Source organism: Rhynchophorus ferrugineus, unplaced genomic scaffold (genome assembly GCF_030347505.1).
Source record: "Rhynchophorus ferrugineus isolate W39M unplaced genomic scaffold, kcgeb_rfMv2 rfM5, whole genome shotgun sequence".
Taxonomy (NCBI): domain Eukaryota; kingdom Metazoa; phylum Arthropoda; class Insecta; order Coleoptera; family Curculionidae; genus Rhynchophorus; species Rhynchophorus ferrugineus.
The window spans coordinates 5,113,166-5,136,074 of record NW_027472584.1 but is presented as its reverse complement, the minus strand read 5'-3'; the positions used below and the strand labels follow the sequence as shown (position 1 = coordinate 5,136,074).

At 31.3% G+C, this 22,909-nt stretch overlaps 4 protein-coding genes and 1 pseudogene across 5 annotated transcripts; 2 read left to right on the top strand and 3 right to left on the bottom strand.

Annotated features, from left to right (window-relative positions):
• Positions 1 to 4,016: 4,016 nt before the first annotated feature.
• Positions 4,017 to 4,801, bottom strand: LOC143197376 (electron transfer flavoprotein-ubiquinone oxidoreductase, mitochondrial-like; the record flags this gene model as incomplete). The annotated part of the gene is given in 3 exon segments (XM_076405758.1): positions 4,017 to 4,093; positions 4,144 to 4,460; positions 4,516 to 4,801. Coding segments are annotated over 2 exon segments (492 nt in total), but the record flags the coding sequence as incomplete, so codon positions are not given.
• Positions 4,802 to 11,694: 6,893 nt separating this feature from the next.
• On the top strand, positions 11,695 to 12,359 carry LOC143197583 (non-structural maintenance of chromosomes element 3 homolog). The gene is made up of 3 exons (XM_076406123.1): positions 11,695 to 11,904; positions 11,962 to 12,176; positions 12,231 to 12,359. The coding sequence occupies exons 1-3, from the start codon at positions 11,727 to 11,729 to the stop codon at positions 12,339 to 12,341; spliced, it is 504 nt and encodes a 167-aa protein (XP_076262238.1). The 5' UTR covers positions 11,695 to 11,726; the 3' UTR covers positions 12,342 to 12,359.
• On the bottom strand, positions 12,349 to 13,532 carry LOC143197586 (electron transfer flavoprotein-ubiquinone oxidoreductase, mitochondrial pseudogene; annotated as a pseudogene). Its single transcript, XR_013006025.1, has 3 exons — positions 13,419 to 13,532; positions 13,047 to 13,363; positions 12,349 to 12,996 (listed from the first exon to the last, which is right to left on the bottom strand). The product of XR_013006025.1 is annotated as an electron transfer flavoprotein-ubiquinone oxidoreductase, mitochondrial pseudogene (transcript).
• A 6,767-nt stretch (positions 13,533 to 20,299) lies between these two features.
• On the top strand, positions 20,300 to 21,343 carry LOC143197579 (non-structural maintenance of chromosomes element 3 homolog). The gene is made up of 4 exons (XM_076406119.1): positions 20,300 to 20,558; positions 20,616 to 20,832; positions 20,890 to 21,104; positions 21,159 to 21,343. The coding sequence occupies exons 1-4, from the start codon at positions 20,325 to 20,327 to the stop codon at positions 21,267 to 21,269; spliced, it is 777 nt and encodes a 258-aa protein (XP_076262234.1). The 5' UTR covers positions 20,300 to 20,324; the 3' UTR covers positions 21,270 to 21,343.
• Positions 21,344 to 21,887: 544 nt separating this feature from the next.
• LOC143197375 (electron transfer flavoprotein-ubiquinone oxidoreductase, mitochondrial-like) lies at positions 21,888 to 22,633 on the bottom strand (the record flags this gene model as incomplete). The annotated part of the gene is given in 3 exon segments (XM_076405757.1): positions 21,888 to 21,925; positions 21,976 to 22,292; positions 22,348 to 22,633. Coding segments are annotated over 2 exon segments (492 nt in total), but the record flags the coding sequence as incomplete, so codon positions are not given.
• Between the last annotated feature and the right edge of the window lie 276 nt (positions 22,634 to 22,909).

Here is a 22,909-nt window from a genome sequence, read left to right as displayed (position 1 = left end):
ACAGGGTTTTGTAGAAGGGTCGGGGTCAGGATATAATGAGTCAAGTAATAAGGGGTCAAGTTAATGGTAGGTTTTATCAGGATAAACGATATAAATGTGCATGTATTTTGATTTTGTTGATTTGACATTTAGCATGATTTTTTTATTATTGAAATTCACGCCATTTCCTTTAGCTTGTAGGATTGGTTGCATATATCACTTTAATTCTCAACTCCCCACTCTAAACGTTTTTTCCGCTCTATTCTAGGTTTTATTTGAATTAAATATTGGGTTTATTTTGTGTTATGTCAGTTCTATTGCTGCTTTTTAACGTTATTATTCAGTTTCTTTAATAATAACAGGATAACAGTGCATTTAATTTGATTTGTGCTTTTAATGTGAAGATTTATGGTTTTTATATGAAAAAAATCAAAATACCGTGGGGTAAGGTAATGCTCTAAAACTGATTTTGTTTATAATGTATTTTTAATGTGCAGGAATGGTTGATGGTGAACTGAAATCTTGATTCTTGATGTATTGAAACATTTTCGTACCACCGATCAAATCACCTTCAGAGACAGTAGTGTTGTATATTTTAATTGTTATGATAATATTTTACGTATATCAAATTACTAGAAGAAATTAAACTAAAAGTTTTTAATATACGAACAGTTTTTACTTCATTGAATATTCCATATTTATGTTTATTATATAAAAGGGAAGAATAAGAATATATATGTATATTTGCTTTTAGGTGCGCTGATTGTTATTCTACAATTTTAAAAATAATCTCACTTATGACGCCTTTGTTATAATGTATAAATTTTAAATTTTTCAATACTTAGGTTTTATTAAATGGAATTTGAAAATGGTTAGTAAGTGTTAGCTCATGATATATTTTGCGTATACTTTAATATGCAGACGTAAATTACTTCAATGATTATTATAAATCAAATATATTTTCGGGCATATATTGAAGATATTTTTAAGACAAATGTTAGTAACATCATTTTTAAATTACTCACTTAACTTTATTATGGGAGAAACATGATTAACTTAAAAAATAGTGGTCGAATCGACTGTTTTTATTCGATAGTTACCAACACTAATTCAATTTTAGTTGGGGCAGTAAGGAAATGCACTTTTTTATTAGAACATAATTAGCGTTGGGAACTATGGCTAATCAGTCGCTAGTTTCGGTTCGACTGATTGTATTACTTTTTACTATCGATTGTTTTTGAGTCGTGTACTTTTAGTTACTATTTTCGGTTCTACTAGTTTCATTCGACTGCTTTTTAACGTTCTGACTCTGTCGTCCTAGGCGCGACCTTGACAAAAATGTATACCGAATATATGCTTTCCTAGATTTATATATAATATATTTAGTTTTATGATTTTTTTGGTAGTTTGCTTCTAAATAAAAATATATTGTATATTAATATAGCAACACTTTGGAACGATATTTTTCAAGATTGTTAATGTAATAGGGTAAAAAATTAAAATTGTGAATGACAAATAAGTAATAGGTAATATTTCTTTTGATTGACTTTTTGGTGTGTATCTAACACCCTCGGTTTTTGTTAGAAAATATTTCTGTCCGATAATAAATAAAGCATTAATTTTATTTTAAAAAGCTCTAGTAGTTATTGTGCGATCATTTTTAATTCATGGTTATTGTAATACATGTTATATATCACATAGTAATACATGTTTAGTTTAAGTTGTATTGTATTGTTTATATTTATTTAGTATATTGTTTAAAAATAGCAATTCATCTCAGAACATTCAAATATAAAAGTAACTCCACTTCCTTTAAAATGTAAGTATTATAGATATATTAATAGTATTCAGTAATGTTTTTCTTTTTCTTTTTTAAAGTTAGTACGTGAAGGAATACGTCTCGCGTATACTAAGGTTGTAAAATATAAGCAAATATTAAATTAATTGCTCCAAGCAATTATATCCGTCCTTTCCTCTCTTACAATTTATATAGGAAAGGGATCGAACATACTCGTCTGACATTAAGAATTAAAATAAAAAGCCAAGCCGTGCATTAGATTTTGCATATTTTGTAGTGGTTAGTAGGCATGTTGGCCACAAAAAATATCGATATGTCGAAGGAAAAAATATCCATATTTTTTGCAATAAGTATAAGATATATCGATATATTACAAAAAAATGTATGTATATTTTTAATTGAAAATAAACATAGTCAAATATTAGCCTAAAAAATATTTTTTTCTAAAACTCTTAAGGAATAACGGTATTTTTGATAAACCATTAAAATTAAGTACCAGAATTCACTAAACGTTTAAAAGTAAGTTCCGATTTGAAAGTTTTTTTTAATTGTACTTAATCTTCTGAAATTATATCATCTAAAAAATATCGATATATCGACAAAAAAATATCGATATTTTTTCTGCATCCCTAGCGGCTAGTTATTTAAATTTTTGTGTTGATAGTGCTGTATGGAGATAGCTGATACACGATTTTAAAGTTCTTCAAGTCGTAAAAATGTCGAAGAAGCGAAGATCAGTTAGCGGGTCTCATAAAACCAAATCACAGACTGATCCAGACGTACCGGATCAAAATACAGAAAATATAATCAATGATGTAGTCAGGTACATTATTCTTAAAGCTGACGAAAATTCATTTTATACCAGATCCGAATTAAATCAAAATGTAATTCACAAAAAGGGCCAATGCGTGGATAGTGTTATACAACAAGCAATTAAGGTTCTGGAAAATGTTGGTATTATTATTGTTATATGGATGTTGTTGATATTGTTTTGCATACATTTTTAGATATATGGTTACACACTTACTGAATATGATGATGTAAAAATGAAAAAAAAAATTTTTTTTTAATTAGTATGTTGCCTTCTGTAAATTATTCCGATGAAGAGGAAGAATGTGTTTCTAGTTATGAAACTGGTTCAAATGTACCAAATGCTGCTCACAAGATACTGACTCTATTAATTTTATCCCATATATTTATGACAAACGCGCCAGTATCAGACAGTGAGCTCTACGATACCATTCCTTTATTGTTTTTATATTGTTGATTTATTATTTCAGAATCCCTTTATAGTTTCCTGAAGTCCTTGGATATTGATGTAGAAGTTGAGCATCCATTTTTCGGTAAAGTCAAAGAATATATAAGAGAAACCTTGATAAAGAATTATTACCCTCACTGTGAGTTTGATGAGAAAACGAAAATACAAACTTTCCAATGGGGGATTCGAGCTGAAATTGAAATCTCAAAGATGAAGGTTTTACAGTTCGTGTGTGAGGTAACTATTTCAGTTGACTTATAAGCACATTGTCAGGTTATTATTGATTTACAGATGTATGGAAATAAGCAACCAAAAGACTGGCCAGAACATTACAGAGCGGCCGAGAATCAGTTCAAAGAAAGAGAAGAGCTAAAGGAAGAAACAAGGGATGAATCAAGCTAGTCACCGATACTGGTAGAACTACAATATAAAGTTTATTTGTATACAAAAATTGTATCTTCTTAACTAATACAATATAAATAAAAAGATATAGGAAAATGTTAAATCTCATTGGTCCTTACATTGCGTTGTAAGCTGGGCCGCGACCTCCTTCTGGGACCACCCAGTTATTCTGGCTGGGGTCCTTGATGTTGCACGTCTTACGGTGGATGGCCCTCTCCAGAATCGAGTGACACAAACTCATACACACCAGCGGGACAATAACAATCTTCGAGTCCGTCGAAGATGCCTAAGTTTCGTTTGACAGGATTTTGCGAGTTTAAAGTGTTGCATAACATAATTTGTGTTATACACTATATGTACGCTTTTAGTTGACTTTAAAAGATTCCAGTTGTGTTTTGATGACATTTGGGTGATTATTTTATGAACTTTTAAACAATTCATTAATAAAAAAAACTTATTTTTGTGTAATGCTCTAATTTTTCATTAGGTACAATCCTTTTAACTAACTTTCGGCAAGGTAATAAAACCCGTGGCAAAGACTACTAAGCATCCTCCAGGAAAAGTGAGATTGGGGATACTGTGAAAACTGCCGGTGCCCTGGTGAGATCCTATTGCCGTCTTCGAAGTGATGCTTTATGAACGGATGGTGTTTGAACCTGCGAAGAAACGAACATTACCGCATTACCGATCTTTGGATATTCAGTACTTTTGGAATTCCTTGTACGGGCTCAGGTACAGATTGATGTAATCCAAACCCGACGGCGATCAGGGATACCTCGTCGTTAAATGATACAGAAAGGATCCTCCGTAGGTGTTCTTATCCAAGGGCCAGCCGATGGTGTGCTCCGCGCACCCGGTTTATGTTTGAATCATTCGTCGCGATATCTTTAACGCTCCCGTCATCGTTGTACAGGACTTCGGAAGGTGCATAACCCGGGCCCACGGCCTCAGCTTGCTCTCCCAACCACCGAATAACGTGTCCCAGCGGGACGATATAGTTCCCGTGATTAAACATCGGAGTTCCTGACGAAATATCATTTATTCAATATATAAATCGATTTAAGATAAAGAATCCAACCTGGCAGGGCTGGTACCGGAATCCTACCGGTGCTAGGTAATAGACCGAACTTATCCTCCGTTAGGGGAGTGTTCAGAGGCGCGCCCTTCTCTTTCCAGTCCCATTTATAGGGCCTTCTCGACGATGATTACCTAAAAATCTATGTTCCGTATAGACCACCGATCAAGTGTGCTATGACTTCGATTCCACCGACCCTGATTTTCTTCCCTTCCGCGTCCAACAGTTGTTTGGCTCGTATGGTCGCGCTTATTCCAGTTGGACCATCGCCGACTATCAGAATATCAGTTTACATCTAGAATGTGTAATTTAAGAAAAATTAATCCTTTCAAGGTAAGTAATAATTTTAGCATGACATGTCAGACAGAAATTGTGAAGAATATATATTATAAATTTAAATAGTGTAGATACTTAAAGTGGTAGAAAAAATAGTGTTTTAAGCTGGGCATATATTTTTTCAGACTATTGAAGAAGAATTAACAGACTGTAACAGGAATAAAGCCAAAGCCAAGTCTCTTTGAAACAATTTTTTTGTTTTAATACGGACAAATTCTATGCATATTTATAATCAGACTTATAGACAGACAGGTAAAATAATAAAAATGATATCAATAAAATAATTGGATATATAATGTTTAATTCATAATAATATATATTGTACAATTTTCTTAATATGTCACTCAAATTACCAATATTAACCTACGGGATAACGATGTCTTCTTTTCTTACTTAAATGGTAGTTGTTAAAAATAGAACCTTTTTTATTTATTATTATAGCAATAATATAGAATAAATTATGTTTTAATGAAAAAACAGCTGAATCATAGTGCATTTTATATTAAAATTACCTTTCCATCTTGGATCTTCTTCTCTTGGATGAATGAAATATAGTGTGTTATCTTAGAAAATTGATCCGAATATATTCCTATTTAATCCAACTGCTGGACTAGAAAATATGATTAGTTATATTTAAGAGTTCAAAGGTTACTTCACAATATACTATAAATAAAATAAAGCTCCAGACAATAATTGTATCATTACATATAATCATTTTAAGCTATAAAATTTAAAATATCTTATAAAATTTATTTTCGACAAATTAATTAAATATTCCGAATTAAAATGAAATTTTAGATATTTTCAACGAATTCCCTAAATGCAAACTCATTTTCTTTTATTTTAACAGGGAATTGTATAATTAAAGGTAACAGAAATACCTTACTCAAAAAATCAAAGTCCAACTCAGAGGTTCAAACAAAATATATCAAAATAAACTGAGCTCAGTGCAATTTTTATTTATTAACCTTTGCCAACAAAGTAACTTATATCTATAAATGTAATTTTATGAAAATCGGTCTTATAACATAAATATAATACTAAATAACACATAAAGTCACAGTTCAGAATCCTTTTTCTCATCTTCTATGTTGATTGTCTCCTATATATCAATCTTGGAATAATTCTATGTCCAAAATATTACTACAATATTAAATAAGTGTATTTTCATCTGTAATAAGATTGTGGGAAAATAAAAATGATACGGCAAGACCGATTGTTTAGAAACAGACATTTGACAAGATTGTAGAAATTTGTTTTTTGGGTTGCCGAGCGAATTTAAACCAAATAAAATTACCTGACATCTGTGGAATTTTCGAAAAATTTATCTAGTAATCCTAGTTAAAAGAGCACATTCAATCCATATTTAGCTACTAGGTCACGAGAATTTTTGATATTTACGCCTTCACTCAAGCACATCTAAATAATAATGTAAGGAAAAAGGCTTTAAAAAACTCTGTATCAATAATTTCTTACAAAAACTTATATTGTTCCCAATCATAAGACTGCGTAGTGTTGTTCATTCTCAAGGAACTCAGTATATTGTACTTCTAAGTTTAAAAGGTGACCTAATTTTAAGATTTGTTGGAATTGGCATCATCCTGAAAATAGACTATAAAAATACACTTGATATCATAAAAACTAATTTAAATTACCTCTGACATGCCTTGTACTTTACCAATAAGACCGTTGTCAAAATCTACCACATTGTCAAACATTCTATCAATCATATCGAAAATAGTCTACAATTTTGTTTTCCTATTTTTATTTTTGGACTTTGTTGGTTGCTGGAGAGGAGTTTTAGAGTTTTCTTGCTGTTTGTGTGTTTACCCTTCAATCTCAGGAATATTCACTAAACCAGGTAACATTTTCAGAAGCGATCCTTTTTCGATCTTCCTGATCCAGCGACTTCTAAATCATCAACCGTGCATTTTGTTGTAAATGATTTCTTATGGGCTGGCCCAGACTATCTCCAAGTTAACCTCCAAATTACGTTTTTGAGCAGCTTCATACACAATAAAAATGGGTAATTTTATCATTTGATTTTGTTCTTTGCAATTACCTGAAATAAAGGTAAGTTATTTAATCATCATTTTCTATAATAAATTGTCTACTCATTGCTTCAAATGAGAACTCCTCCTTGTTTTGTTAATATAATTTAGAGCTTGCAATGCAGCTTCATTACGAGCATTTTTTATCGTTTGCGCCTCTCCATAAAATTTGACGTCGTTGACGTTAAAATGGACTTTGAAAGGTCCCTTCGTGTCAGAATCATTTCTTCTAACATGAAGAGTATCATTAAAATGAACCGTGTCATTCAGTTTATGCAAATAAGATTTTTTCTCTGAAATGTCTGGTGATGCAGTCTTGCCTTCTATTTGTTCCTAAAAGGCACCTTATGAATATGAATATGAATATGAATTGAATAAATATTGAATACCAAAATATCATTAATTATAGAGTATTGTACAGACATCCCTACCTTTAATGCTAAATTGTTTAGTAAAGCTACAGGTGTTTCTTCAGGTTCTTTTCACTCTTTTTGATCTTCAAAGAATGATGTTGATATTCTGTATTTTTCAGAGCCCTCTGTGCAGCTTTCCTTTGAGCATTCTTCAAGCTTTTACCATCCACTGCTTAATTTTCATTTCCTAAATAGAAAGCAATGGTAAAAACTGTATTGTGAGGTCAATGAAATTTTTGATATATAATTGCATCTAATAATTTCACATTAATATACCTCTTCGTTAATTAATTCATATGAAAATGTAATATCATTACATTCAGCAATTCGTGAATAGAACTTAATGCGGATTTGTCTTCTGCTGGTTCACTAGTCAAACCTAAAACTCGGTTTGTTTCTGGCACAGAGGGATTATTTTTCCACGTTTCCGAATAAAGATACCACGATGAGGTATCTATTATTCTTCAAAGTTAAAAGCGTCCCAGATATAGATCCTTTTATACCAGTGAATTAACTATAAACAATGCTATTTACCAACAATAGAGTCCCTGTCGCCAAAAATATTTTTATATCATTTAATAACAATCCATAACTTAAGCTTAACAAGGAAAATAATAGTAGTATACAATTAAAGCAAATCATACTCAAATAATATAAAGAGAAAACATATATAACCGGGGAAACACACTAGAACTAACCTTAACATAATAATATAGAGCTGTAGGGGGTAAAAAAAATTTCGATATTCTTGATAAAAACTATCGATATTATTAGTAAAAATATAGATAATTTTGGCTAATCTATTGATTTGGTTTATATTGGTTTATTTTTTTTAATACCGTAGTTATTGCACTAAAGATTTCGGTATTTTTTTTCCTCCCATATATTGATTTTTTAAAATTATTTTCTATCGATATGTTTTCTGGCCGCGGACATATTTAAAAATATCAATTAACATATTAAAATACAATAAAATATTTGTGGGGTATTATTCCATTTCATAGAAAAATTCCATTCTTTTTTACAGATCCACAGAACATTCAAATATAAAAGTAATACTACTTCGTTTAAAATTAAATTATAAATTGCATGTTATTGCATGTAATTATTATAATACTATACAGTAATTTTTTTTTTCTTGTCTTTTTTAAAGTTAGTTTATTATTAAGCCTACTGACTGGCGAGTGGCCAACTTAGAAATTATCCCAGAAGACATCCCGTCTTACCCAGCCTGGTTACTGGCGTGACTGGGATCATTTTCCTTGTCGGATTTTGTACTCTTACCTAAGGGCATTCACAAACATCACAAATTTACTTACATGCCCCAGCAGAATTCGAACTCGCGACTATCGCAACAGGGGGACCATCCTGTCGCCTTTACTACTGCGGCAACTAAGCCAGCTATTAAATCGTTTATCATGAAAAAATATTTTATAAAATAAATAAACTTTTTTATAACTATTAATTTGTGATATGTATGGTTGCAGAATGTATGAGCAAATTTAAAAAATTCCCTTATTTCTCATATGATTTATCTACCAAATACTTCATTATAATGAATCAAAAATTATGGATAAATGATCCAGGGTTTTGTAGAAGGGTCGGGGTCAGGATATAATGAGTCAAGTAATAAGGGGTCAAGTTAATGGTAGGTTTTATCAGGATAAACGATATAAATGTGCATGTATTTTGATTTTGTTGATTTGACATTTAGCATGATTTTTTTATTATTGAAATTCACGCCATTTCCTTTAGCTTGTAGGATTGGTTGCATATATCACTTTAATTCTCAACTCCCCACTCTAAACGTTTTTTCCGCTCTATTCTAGGTTTTATTTGAATTAAATATTGGATTTATTTTGTGTTATGTCAGTTCTATTGCTGCTTTTTAACGTTATTATTCGGTTTCTTTAATAATAACAGGATAACAGTGCATTTAATTTGATTTGTGCTTTTAATGTGAAGATTTATGGTTTTTATATGAAAAAAATCAAAATACCGTGGGGTAAGGTAATGCTCTAAAACTGATTTTGTTTATAATGTATTTTTAATGTGCAGGAATGGTTGATGGTGAACTGAAATCTTGATTCTTGATGTATTGAAACATTTTCGTACCACCGATCAAATCACCTTCAGAGACAGTAGTGTTGTATATTTTAATTGTTATGATAATATTTTACGTATATCAAATTACTAGAAGAAATTAAACTAAAAGTTTTTAATATACGAACAGTTTTTACTTCATTGAATATTCCATATTTATGTTTATTATATAAAAGGGAAGAATAAGAATATATATGTATATTTGCTTTTAGGTGCGCTGATTGTTATTCTACAATTTTAAAAATAATCTCACTTATGACGCCTTTGTTATAATGTATAAATTTTAAATGTTTCAATACTTAGGTTTTATTAAATGGAATTTGAAAATGGTTAGTAAGTGTTAGCTCATGATATATTTTGCGTATACTTTAATATGCAGACGTAAATTACTTCAATGATTATTATAAATCAAATATATTTTCGGGCATATATTGAAGATATTTTTAAGACAAATGTTAGTAACATCATTTTTAAATTACTCACTTAACTTTATTATGGGAGAAACATGATTAACTTAAAAAATAGTGGTCGAATCGACTGTTTTTATTCGATAGTTACCAACACTAATTCAATTTTAGTTGGGGCAGTAAGGAAATGCACTTTTTTATTAGAACATAATTAGCGTTGGGAACTATGGCTAATCAGTCGCTAGTTTCGGTTCGACTGATTGTATTACTTTTTACTATCGACTGTTTTTGAGTCGTGTACTTTTAGTTACTATGTTCGGTTCTACTAGTTTCATTCGACTGCTTTTTAACGTTCTGACTCTGTCGTCCTAGGCGCGACCTTGACAAAAATGTATACCGAATTTATGCTTTCCTAGATTTATATATAATATATTTAGTTTTATGATTTTTTTGGTAGTTTGCTTCTAAATAAAAATATATTGTATATTAATATAGCAACACTTTGGAACGATATTTTTCAAGATTGTTAATGTAATAGGGTAAAAAATTAAAATTGTGAATGACAAATAAGTAATAGGTAATATTTCTTTTGATTGACTTTTTGGTGTGTATCTAACACCCTCGGTTTTTGTTAGAAAATATTTCTGTCCGATAATAAATAAAGCATTAATTTTATTTTAAAAAGCTCTAGTAGTTATTGTGCGATCATTTTTAATTCATGGTTATTGTAATACATGTTATATATCACATAGTAATACATGTTTAGTTTAAGTTGTATTGTATTGTTTATATTTATTTAGTATATTGTTTAAAAATAGCAATTCATCTCAGAACATTCAAATATAAAAGTAACTCCACTTCCTTTAAAATGTAAGTATTATAGATATATTAATAGTATTCAGTAATGTTTTTCTTTTTCTTTTTTAAAGTTAGTACGTGAAGGAATACGTACATCTCCGTCTCGCGTATACTAAGGTTGTAAAATATAAGCAAATATTAAATTAATTGCTCCAAGCAATTATATCCGTCCTTTCCTCTCTTACAATTTATATAGGAAAGGGATCGAACATACTCGTCTGACATTAAGAATTAAAATAAAAAGCCAAGCCGTGCATTAGATTTTGCATATTTTGTAGTGGTTAGTAGGCATGTTGGCCACAAAAAATATCGATATGTCGAAGGAAAAAATATCCATATTTTTTGCAATAAGTATAAGATATATCGATATTTTACAAAAAAATGTATGTATATTTTTAATTGAAAATAAACATAGTCAAATATTAGCCTAAAAAATATTTTTTTCTAAAACTCTTAAGGAATAACGGTATTTTTGATAAACAATTAAAATTAAGTACCAGAATTCACTAAAGTTTAAAAGTAAGTTCCGATTTGAAAGTTTTTTTTAATTGTACTTAATCTTCTGAAATTATATCATCTAAAAAATTTCGATATATCGACAAAAAAATATCGATATTTTTTCTGCATCCCTAGCGGCTAGTTATTTAAATTTTTGTGTTGATAGTGCTGTATGGAGATAGCTGATACACGATTTTAAAGTTCTTCAAGTCGTAAAAATGTCGAAGAAGCGAAGATCAGTTAGCGGGTCTCAAAAAACCAAATCACAGACTGATCCAGACGTACCGGATCAAAATACAGAAAATATAATCAATGATGTAGTCAGGTACATTATTCTTAAAGCTGACGAAAATTCATTTTATACCAGATCCGAATTAAATCAAAATGTAATTCACAAAAAGGGCCAATGCGTGGATAGTGTTATACAACAAGCAATTAAGGTTCTGGAAAATGTTGGTATTATTATTGTTATATGGATGTTGTTGATATTGTTTTGCATACATTTTTAGATATATGGTTACACACTTACTGAATATGATGATGTAAAAATGAAAAAAAAAATTTATTTTTTAATTAGTATGTTGCCTTCTGTAAATTATTCCGATGAAGAGGAAGAATGTGTTTCTAGTTATGAAACTGGTTCAAATGTACCAAATGCTGCTCACAAGATACTGACTCTATTAATTTTATCCCATATATTTATGACAAACGCGCCAGTATCAGACAGTGAGCTCTACGATACCATTCCTTTATTGTTTTTATATTGTTGATTTATTATTTCAGAATCCCTTTATAGTTTCCTGAAGTCCTTGGATATTGATGTAGAAGTTGAGCATCCATTTTTCGGTAAAGTCAAAGAATATATAAGAGAAACCTTGATAAAGAATTATTACCTTCACTGTGAGTTTGATGAGAAAACGAAAATACAAACTTTCCAATGGGGGATTCGAGCTGAAATTGAAATCTCAAAGATGAAGGTTTTACAGTTCGTGTGTGAGGTAACAATTTCAGTTGACTTATAAGCACATTGTCAGGTTATTATTGATTTACAGATGTATGGAAATAAGCAACCAAAAGACTGGCCAGAACATTACAGAGCGGCCGAGAATCAGTTCAAAGAAAGAGAAGAGCTAAAGGAAGAAACAAGGGATGAATCAAGCTAGTCACCGATACTGGTAGAACTACAATATAAAGTTTATTTGTATACAAAAATTGTATCTTCTTAACTAATACAATATAAATAAAAAGATATAGGAAAATGTTAAATCTCATTGGTCCTTACATTGCGTTGTAAGCTGGGCCGCGACCTCCTTCTGGGACCACCCAGTTATTCTGGCTGGGGTCCTTGATGTTGCACGTCTTACGGTGGATGGCCCTCTCCAGAATCGAGTGACACAAACTCATACACACCAGCGGGACAATAACAATCTTCGAGTCCGTCGAAGACGCCTAAGTTTCGTTTGACAGGATTTTGCGAGTTTAAAGTGTTGCATAACATAATTTGTGTTATACACTATATGTACGCTTTTAGTTGACTTTAAAAGATTCCAGTTGTGTTTTGATGACATTGGGTGATTATTTTATGAACTTTTAAACAATTCATTAATAAAAAAAACTTATTTTTGTGTAATGCTCTAATTTTTCATTAGGTACAATCCTTTTAACTAACTTTCGGCAAGGTAATAAAACCCGTGGCAAAGACTACTAAGCATCCTCCAGGAAAAGTGAGATTGGGGATACTGTGAAAACTGCCGGTGCCCTGGTGAGATCCTATTGCCGTCTTCGAAGTGATGCTTTATGAACGGATGGTGTTTGAACCTGCGAAGAAACGAACATTACCGCATTACCGATCTTTGGATATTCAGTACTTTTGGAATTCCTTGTACGGGCTCAGGTACAGATTGATGTAATCCAAACCCGACGGCGATCAGGGATACCTCGTCGTTAAATGATACAGAAAGGATCCTCCGTAGGTGTTCTTATCCAAGGGCCAGCCGATGGTGTGCTCCGCGCACCCGGTTTATGTTTGAATCATTCGTCGCGATATCTTTAACGCTCCCGTCATCGTTGTACAGGACTTCGGAAGGTGCATAACCCGGGCCCACGGCCTCAGCTTGCTCTCCCAACCACTGAATAACGTGTCCCAGCGGGACGATATAGTTCCCGTGATTAAACATCGGAGTTCCTGACGAAATATCATTTATTCAATATATAAATCGATTTAAGATAAAGAATCCAACCTGGCAGGGCTGGTACCGGAATCCTACCGGTGCTAGGTAATAGACCGAACTTATCCTCCGTTAGGGGAGTGTTCAGAGGCGCGCCCTTCTCTTTCCAGTCCCATTTATAGGGCCTTCTCGACGATGATTACCTAAAAATCTATGTTCCGTATAGACCACCGATCAAGTGTGCTATGACTTCGATTCCACCGACCCTGATTTTCTTCCCTTCCGCGTCCAACAGTTGTTTGGCTCGTATAGTCGCGCTTATTCCAGTTGGACCATCGCCGACTATCAGAATATCAGTTTACATCTAGAATGTGTAATTTAAGAAAAATTAATCCTTTCAAGGTAAGTAATAATTTTAGCATGACATGTCAGACAGAAATTGTGAAGAATATATATTATAAATTTAAATAGTGTAGATACTTAAAGTGGTAGAAAAAAATAGTGTTTTAAGCTGGGCATATATTTTTTCAGACTATTGAAGAAGAATTAACAGACTGTAACAGGAATAAAGCCAAAGCCAAGTCTCTTTGAAACAATTTTTTTGTTTTAATACGGACAAATTCTATGCATATTTATAATCAGACTTATAGACAGACAGGTAAAATAATAAAAATGATATCAATAAAATAATTGGTTATATAATGTTTCATTCATAATAATATATATTGTACAATTTTCTTAATATGTCACTCAAATTATCAATATTAATCTACGGGATAACGATGTCTTCTTTTCTTACTTAAATGGTAGTTGTTAAAAATAGAAACTTTTTTATTTATTATTATAGCAATAATATAGAATAAATTATGTTTTAATGAAAAAACAGCTGAATCATAGTGCATTTTATATTAAAATTACCTTTCCATCTTGGATCTTCTTCTCTTGGATGAATGAAATATAGTGTGTTATCTTAGAAAATTGATCCGAATATATTCCTATTTAACCCAACTGCTGGACTAGAAAATATGATTAGTTATATTTAAGAGTTCAAAGGTTACTTCACAATATACTATAAATAAAATAAAGCTCCAGACAATAATTGTATCATTACATATAATCATTTTAAGCTATAAAATTTAAAATATCTTATAAAATTTATTTTCGACAAATTAATTAAATATTCCGAATTAAAATGAAATTTTAGATATTTTCAACGAATTCCCTAAATGCAAACTCATTTTCTTTTATTTTAACAGGGAATTGTATAATTAAAGGTAACAGAAATACCTTACTCAAAAAATCAAAGTCCAACTCAGAGGTTCAAACAAAATATATCAAAATAAACTGAGCTCAGTGCAATTTTTATTTATTAACCTTTGCCAACAAAGTAACTTATATCTATAAATGTAATTTTATGAAAATCGGTCTTATAACATAAATATAATACTAAATAACACATAAAGTCACAGTTCAGAATCCTTTTTCTCATCTTCTATGTTGATTGTCTCCTATATATCAATCTTGGAATAATTCTATGTCCAAAATATTACTACAATATTAAATAAGTGTATTTTCATCTGTAATAAGATTGTGGGAAAATAAAAATGATACGGCAAGACCGATTGTTTAGAAACAGACATTTGACAAGATTGTAGAAATTTGTTTTTTGGGTTGCCGAGCGAATTTAAACCAAATAAAATTACCTGACATCTGTGGAATTTTCGAAAAATTTATCTAGTAATCCTAGTTAATAGAGCACATTCAATCCATATTTAGCTACTAGGTCACGAGAATTTTTGATATTTACGCCTTCACCCAAGCACATCTAAATAATAATGTAAGGAAAAAGGCTTTAAAAAACTCTGTATCAATAATTTCTTACAAAAGCTTATATTGTTCCCAATCATAAGACTGCGTAGTGTTGTTCATTCTCAAGGAACTCAGTATATTGTACTTCTAAGTTTAAAAGGTGACCTAATTTTAAGATTTGTTGGAATTGGCATCATCCTGAAAATAGACTATAAAAATACACTTGATATCATAAAAACTAATTTAAATTACCTCTGACATGCCTTGTACTTTACCAATAAGACCGTTGTCAAAATCTACCACATTGTCAAACATTCTATCAATCATATCGAAAATAGTCTACAATTTTGTTTTCCTATTTTTATTTTTGGACTTTGTTGGTTGCTGGAGAGGAGTTTTAGAGTTTTCTTGCTGTTTGTGTGTTTACCCTTCAATCTCAGGAATATTCACTAAACCAGGTAACATTTTCAGAAGCGATCCTTTTTCGATCTTCCTGATCCAGCGACTTCTAAATCATCAACCGTGCATTTTGTTGTAAATGATTTCTTATGGGCTGGCCCAGACTATCTCCAAGTTAACCTCCAAATTACGTTTTTGAGCAGCTTCATACACAATAAAAATGGGTAATTTTATCATTTGATTTTGTTCTTTGCAATTACCTGAAATAAAGGTAAGTTATCTAATCATCATTTTCTATAATAAATTGTCTACTCATTGCTTCAAATGAGAACTCCTCCTTGTTTTGTTAATATAATTTAGAGCTTGCAATGCAGCTTCATTACGAGCATTTTTTATCGTTTGCGCCTCTCCATAAAATTTGACGTCGTTGACGTTAAAATGGACTTTGAAAGGTCCCTTCGTGTCAGAATCATTTCTTCTAACATGAAGAGTATCATTAAAATGAACCGTGTCATTCAGATTATGCAAATAAGATTTTTTCTCTGAAATGTCTGGTGATGCAGTCTTGCCTTCTATTTGTTCCTAAAAGGCACCTTATTTATATGTCTATATTTAACTAAACAATATTGAATACCAAAATATCATTAATTATAGAGTATTGTACAGACATCCCTACCTTTAATGCTAAATTGTTTAGTAAAGCTACAGGTGTTTCTTCAGGTTCTTTTCACTCTTTTTGATCTTCAAAGAATGATGTTGATATTCTGTATTTTTCAGAGCCCTCTGTGTAGCTTTCCTTTGAGCATTCTTCAAGCTTTTACCATCCATTGCTTAATTTTCATTTCCTAAATAGAAAGCGATGGTAAAAACTGTATTGTGCAGAGGTCAATGAAATTTTTGATATATAATTGCATCTAATAATTTCACATTAATATACCTCTTCGTTAATTAATTCATATGAAAATGTAATATCATTACATTCAGCAATTCGTGACTAGAACTTAATGAGGATTTGTCTTCTGCTGGTTCACTAGTCAAACCTAAAACTCGGTTTGTTTCTGGCACAGAGGGATTATTTTTCCACGTTTCCGAATAAAGATACCACGATGAGGTATCTATTATTCTTCAAAGTTAAAAGCGTCCCAGATATAGATCCTTTTATACCAGTGAATTAACTATAAACATTGCTATTTACCAACAATAGAGTCCCTGTCGCCAAAAATATTTTTATATCATTTAATAACAATCCATAACTTAAGCTTAACAAGGAAAATAATAGTAGTATACAATTAAAGCAAATCATACTCAAATAATATAAAGAGAAAACATATATAACCGGGGAAACACACTAAAACTAACCTTAACATAATAATATAGAGCTGTAGGAGGTAAAAAAAATTTCGATATTCTTGATAAAAACTATCGATATTATTAGTAAAAATATAGATAATTTTGGCTAATCTATTGATTTGGTTTATATTGGTTTATTTTTTTTAATACCGTAGTTATTGCACTAAAGATTTCGGTATTTTTTTTCCTCCCATATATTGATTTTTTAAAATTATTTTCTATCGATATGTTTTCTGGCCGCGGACATATTTAAAAATATCAATTAACATATTAAAATACAATAAAATATTTGTGGGGTATTATTCCATTTCATAGAAAAATTCCATTCTTTTTTACAGATCCACAGAACATTCAAATATAAAAGTAATACTACTTCGTTTAAAATTAAATTATAAATTGCATGTTATTGCATGTAATTATTATAATACTGTACAGTAATTTTTTTTTTCTTGTCTTTTTTAAAGTTAGTTTATTATTAAGCCTACTGACTGGCGAGTGGCCAACTTAGAAATTATCCCAGAAGACATCCCGTCTTACCCAGCCTGGTTACTGGCGTGACTGGGATCATTTTCCTCGGATGTCGGATCGGATCTGTGTCGGATTTTGTACTCTTACCTAAGGGCATTCACAAACATCACAAATTTACTTACATGCCCCAGCAGAATTCGAACTCGCGACTATCGCAACAGGGGGACCATCCTGTCGCCTTTACTACTGCGGCAACTAAGCCAGCTATTAAATCGTTTATCATGAAAAAATATTTTATAAAATAAATAAACTTTTTTATAACTATTAATTTGTGATATGTATGGTTGCAGAATGTATGAGCAAATTTAAAAAATTCCCTTATTTCTCATATGATTTATCTACCAAATACTTCATTATAATGAATCAAAAATTATGGATAAATGATCCAGGGTTTTGTAGAAGGGTCGGGGTCAGGATATAATGAGTCAAGTAATAAGGGGTCAAGTTAATGGTAGGTTTTATCAGGATAAACGATATAAATGTGCATGTATTTTGATTTTGTTGATTTGACATTTAGCATGATTTTTTTATTATTGAAATTCACGCCATTTCCTTTAGCTTGTAGGATTGGTTGCATATATCACTTTAATTCTCAACTCCCCACTCTAAACGTTTTTTCCGCTCTATTCTAGGTTTTATTTGAATTAAATATTGGGTTTATTTTGTGTTATGTCAGTTCTATTGCTGCTTTTTAACGTTATTATTCGGTTTCTTTAATAATAACAGAATAACAGTGCATTTAATTTGATTTGTGCTTTTAATGTGAAGATTTATGGTTTTTATATGAAAAAAATCAAAATACCGTGGGGTAAGGTAATGCTCTAAAACTGATTTTGTTTATAATGTATTTTTAATGTGCAGGAATGGTTGATGGTGAACTGAAATCTTGATTCTTGATGTATTGAAACATTTTCGTACCACCGATCAAATCACCTTCAGAGACAGTAGTGTTGTATATTTTAATTGTTATGATAATATTTTACGTATATCAAATTACTAGAAGAAATTAAACTAAAAGTTTTTAATATACGAACAGTTTTTACTTCATTGAATATTCCATATTTATGTTTATTATATAAAAGGGAAGAATAAGAATATATATGTATATTTGCTTTTAGGTGCGCTGATTGTTATTCTACAATTTTAAAAATAATCTCACTTATGACGCCTTTGTTATAATGTATAAATTTTAAATGTTTCAATACTTAGGTTTTATTAAATGGAATTTGAAAATGGTTAGTAAGTGTTAGCTCATGATATATTTTGCGTATACTTTAATATGCAGACGTAAATTACTTCAATGATTATTATAAATCAAATATATTTTCGGGCATATATTGAAGATATTTTTAAGACAAATGTTAGTAACATCATTTTTAAATTACTCACTTAACTTTATTATGGGAGAAACATGATTAACTTAAAAAATAGTGGTCGAATCGACTGTTTTTATTCGATAGTTACCAACACTAATTCAATTTTAGTTGGGGCAGTAAGGAAATGCACTTTTTTATTAGAACATAATTAGCGTTGGGAACTATGGCTAATCAGTCGCTAGTTTCGGTTCGACTGATTGTATTACTTTTTACTATCGACTGTTTTTGAGTCGTGTACTTTTAGTTACTATTTTCGGTTCTACTAGTTTCATTCGACTGCTTTTTAACGTTCTTACTCTGTCGTCCTAGGCGCGACCTTGACAAAAATGTATACCGAATTTATGGTTTCCTAGATTTATATATAATATATTTAGTTTTATGATTTTTTTGGTAGTTTGCTTCTAAATAAAAATATATTGTATATTAATATAGCAACACTTTGGAACGATATTTTTCAAGATTGTTAATGTAATAGGGTAAAAAATTAAAATTGTGAATGACAAATAAGTAATAGGTAATATTTCTTTTGATTGACTTTTTGGTGTGTATCTAACACCCTCGGTTTTTGTTAGAAAATATTTCTGTCCGATAATAAATAAAGCATTAATTTTATTTTAAAAAGCTCTAGTAGTTATTGTGCGATCATTTTTAATTCATGGTTATTGTAATACATGTTATATATCACATAGTAATACATGTTTAGTTTAAGTTGTATTGTATTGTTTATATTTATTTAGTATATTGTTTAAAAATAGCAATTCATCTCAGAACATTCAAATATAAAAGTAACTCCACTTCCTTTAAAATGTAATTAAGTATTATAGATATATTAATAGTATTCAGTAATGTTTTTCTTTTTCTTTTTTAAAGTTAGTACGTGAAGGAATACGTACATCTCCGTCTCGCGTATACTAAGGTTGTAAAATATAAGCAAATATTAAATTAATTGCTCCAAGCAATTATATCCGTCCTTTCCTCTCTTACAATTTATATAGGAAAGGGATCGAACATACTCGTCTGACATTAAGAATTAAAATAAAAAGCTAAGCCGTGCATTAGATTTTGCATATTTTGTAGTGGTTAGTAGGCATGTTGGCCACAAAAAATATCGATATGTCGAAGGAAAAAATATCCATATTTTTTGCAATAAGTATAAGATATATCGATATTTTACAAAAAAATGTATGTATATTTTTAATTGAAAATAAACATAGTCAAATATTAGCCTAAAAAATATTTTTTTCTAAAACTCTTAAGGAATAACGGTATTTTTGATAAACCATTAAAATTAAGTACCAGAATTCACTAAACGTTTAAAAATAAGTTCCGATTTGAAAGTTTTTTTTAATTGTACTTAATCTTCTGAAATTATATCATCTAAAAAATATCGATATATCGACAAAAAAATATCGATATTTTTTCTGCATCCCTAGCGGCTAGTTATTTAAATTTTTGTGTTGATAGTGCTGTATGGAGATAGCTGATACACGATTTTAAAGTTCTTCAAGTCGTAAAAATGTCGAAGAAGCGAAGATCAGTTAGCGGGTCTCAAAAAACCAAATCACAGACTGATCCAGACGTACCGGATCAAAATACAGAAAATATAATCAATGATGTAGTCAGGTACATTATTCTTAAAGCTGACGAAAATTCATTTTATACCAGATCCGAATTAAATCAAAATGTAATTCACAAAAAGGGCCAATGCGTGGATAGTGTTATACAACAAGCAATTAAGGTTCTGGAAAATGTTGGTATTATTATTGTTATATGGATGTTGTTGATATTGTTTTGCATACATTTTTAGGTATATGGTTACACACTTACTGAATATGATGATGTAAAAATGAAAAAAAAAATTTATTTTTTAATTAGTATGTTGCCTTCTGTAAATTATTCCGATGAAGAGGAAGAATGTGTTTCTAGTTATGAAACTGGTTCAAATGTACCAAATGCTGCTCACAAGATACTGACTCTATTAATTTTATCCCATATATTTATGACAAACGCGCCAGTATCAGACAGTGAGCTCTACGATACCATTCCTTTATTGTTTTTATATTGTTGATTTATTATTTCAGAATCCCTTTATAGTTTCCTGAAGTCCTTGGATATTGATGTAGAAGTTGAGCATCCATTTTTCGGTAAAGTCAAAGAATATATAAGAGAAACCTTGATAAAGAATTATTACCTTCACTGTGAGTTTGATGAGAAAACGAAAATACAAACTTTCCAATGGGGGATTCGAGCTGAAATTGAAATCTCAAAGATGAAGGTTTTACAGTTCGTGTGTGAGGTAACTATTTCAGTTGACTTATAAGCACATTGTCAGGTTATTATTGATTTACAGATGTATGGAAATAAGCAACCAAAAGACTGGCCAGAACATTACAGAGCGGCCGAGAATCAGTTCAAAGAAAGAGAAGAGCTAAAGGAAGAAACAAGGGATGAATCAAGCTAGTCACCGATACTGGTAGAACTACAATATAAAGTTTATTTGTATACAAAAATTGTATCTTCTTAACTAATACAATATAAATAAAAAGATATAGGAAAATGTTAAATCTCATTGGTCCTTACATTGCGTTGTAAGCTGGGCCGCGACCTCCTTCTGGGACCACCCAGTTATTCTGGCTGGGGTCCTTGATGTTGCACGTCTTACGGTGGATGGCCCTCTCCAGAATCGAGTGACACAAACTTATACACACCAGCGGGACAATAACAATCTTCGAGTCCGTCGAAGACGCCTAAGTTTCGTTTGACAGGATTTTGCGAGTTTAAAGTGTTGCCTAACATAATTTGTGTTATACACTATATGTACGCTTTTAGTTGACTTTAAAAGATTCCAGTTGTGTTTTGATGACATTTGGGTGATTATTTTATGAACTTTTAAACAATTCATTAATAAAAAAAACTTATTTTTGTGTAATGCTCTAATTTTTCATTAGGTACAATCCTTTTAACTAACTTTCGGCAAGGTAATAAAACCCGTGGCAAAGACTACTAAGCATCCTCCAGGAAAAGTGAGATTGGGGATACTGTGAAAACTGCCGGTGCCCTGGTGAGATCCTATTGCCGTCTTCGAAGTGATGCTTTATGAACGGATGGTGTTTGAACCTGCGAAGAAACGAACATTACCGCATTACCGATCTTTGGATATTCAGTACTTTTGGAATTCCTTGTACGGGCTCAGGTACAGATTGATGTAATCCAAACCCGACGGCGATCAGGGATACCTCGTCGTTAAATGATACAGAAAGGATCCTCCGTAGGTGTTCTTATCCAAGGGCCAGCCGATGGTGTGCTCCGCGCACCCGGTTTATGTTTGAATCATTCGTCGCGATATCTTTAACGCTCCCGTCATCGTTGTACAGGACTTCGGAAGGTGCATAACCCGGGCCCACGGCCTCAGCTTGCTCTCCCAACCACCGAATAACGTGTCCCAGCGGGACGATATAGTTCCCGTGATTAAACATCGGAGTTCCTGACGAAATATCATTTATTCAATATATAAATCGATTTAAGATAAAGAATCCAACCTGGCAGGGCTGGTACCGGAATCCTACCGGTGCTAGGTAATAGACCGAACTTATCCTCCGTTAGGGGAGTGTTCAGAGGCGCGCCCTTCTCTTTCCAGTCCCATTTATAGGGCCTTCTCGACGATGATTACCTAAAAATCTATGTTCCGTATAGACCACCGATCAAGTGTGCTATGACTTCGATTCCACCGACCCTGATTTTCTTCCCTTCCGCGTCCAACAGTTGTTTGGCTCGTATAGTCGCGCTTATTCCAGTTGGACCATCGCCGACTATCAGAATATCAGTTTACATCTAGAATGTGTAATTTAAGAAAAATTAATCCTTTCAAGGTAAGTAATAATTTTAGCATGACATGTCAGACAGAAATTGTGAAGAATATATATTATAAATTTAAATAGTGTAGATACTTAAAGTGGTAGAAAAAATAGTGTTTTAAGCTGGGCATATATTTTTTCAGACTATTGAAGAAGAATTAACAGACTGTAACAGGAATAAAGCCAAAGCCAAGTCTCTTTGAAACAATTTTTTTGTTTTAATACGGACAAATTCTATGCATATTTA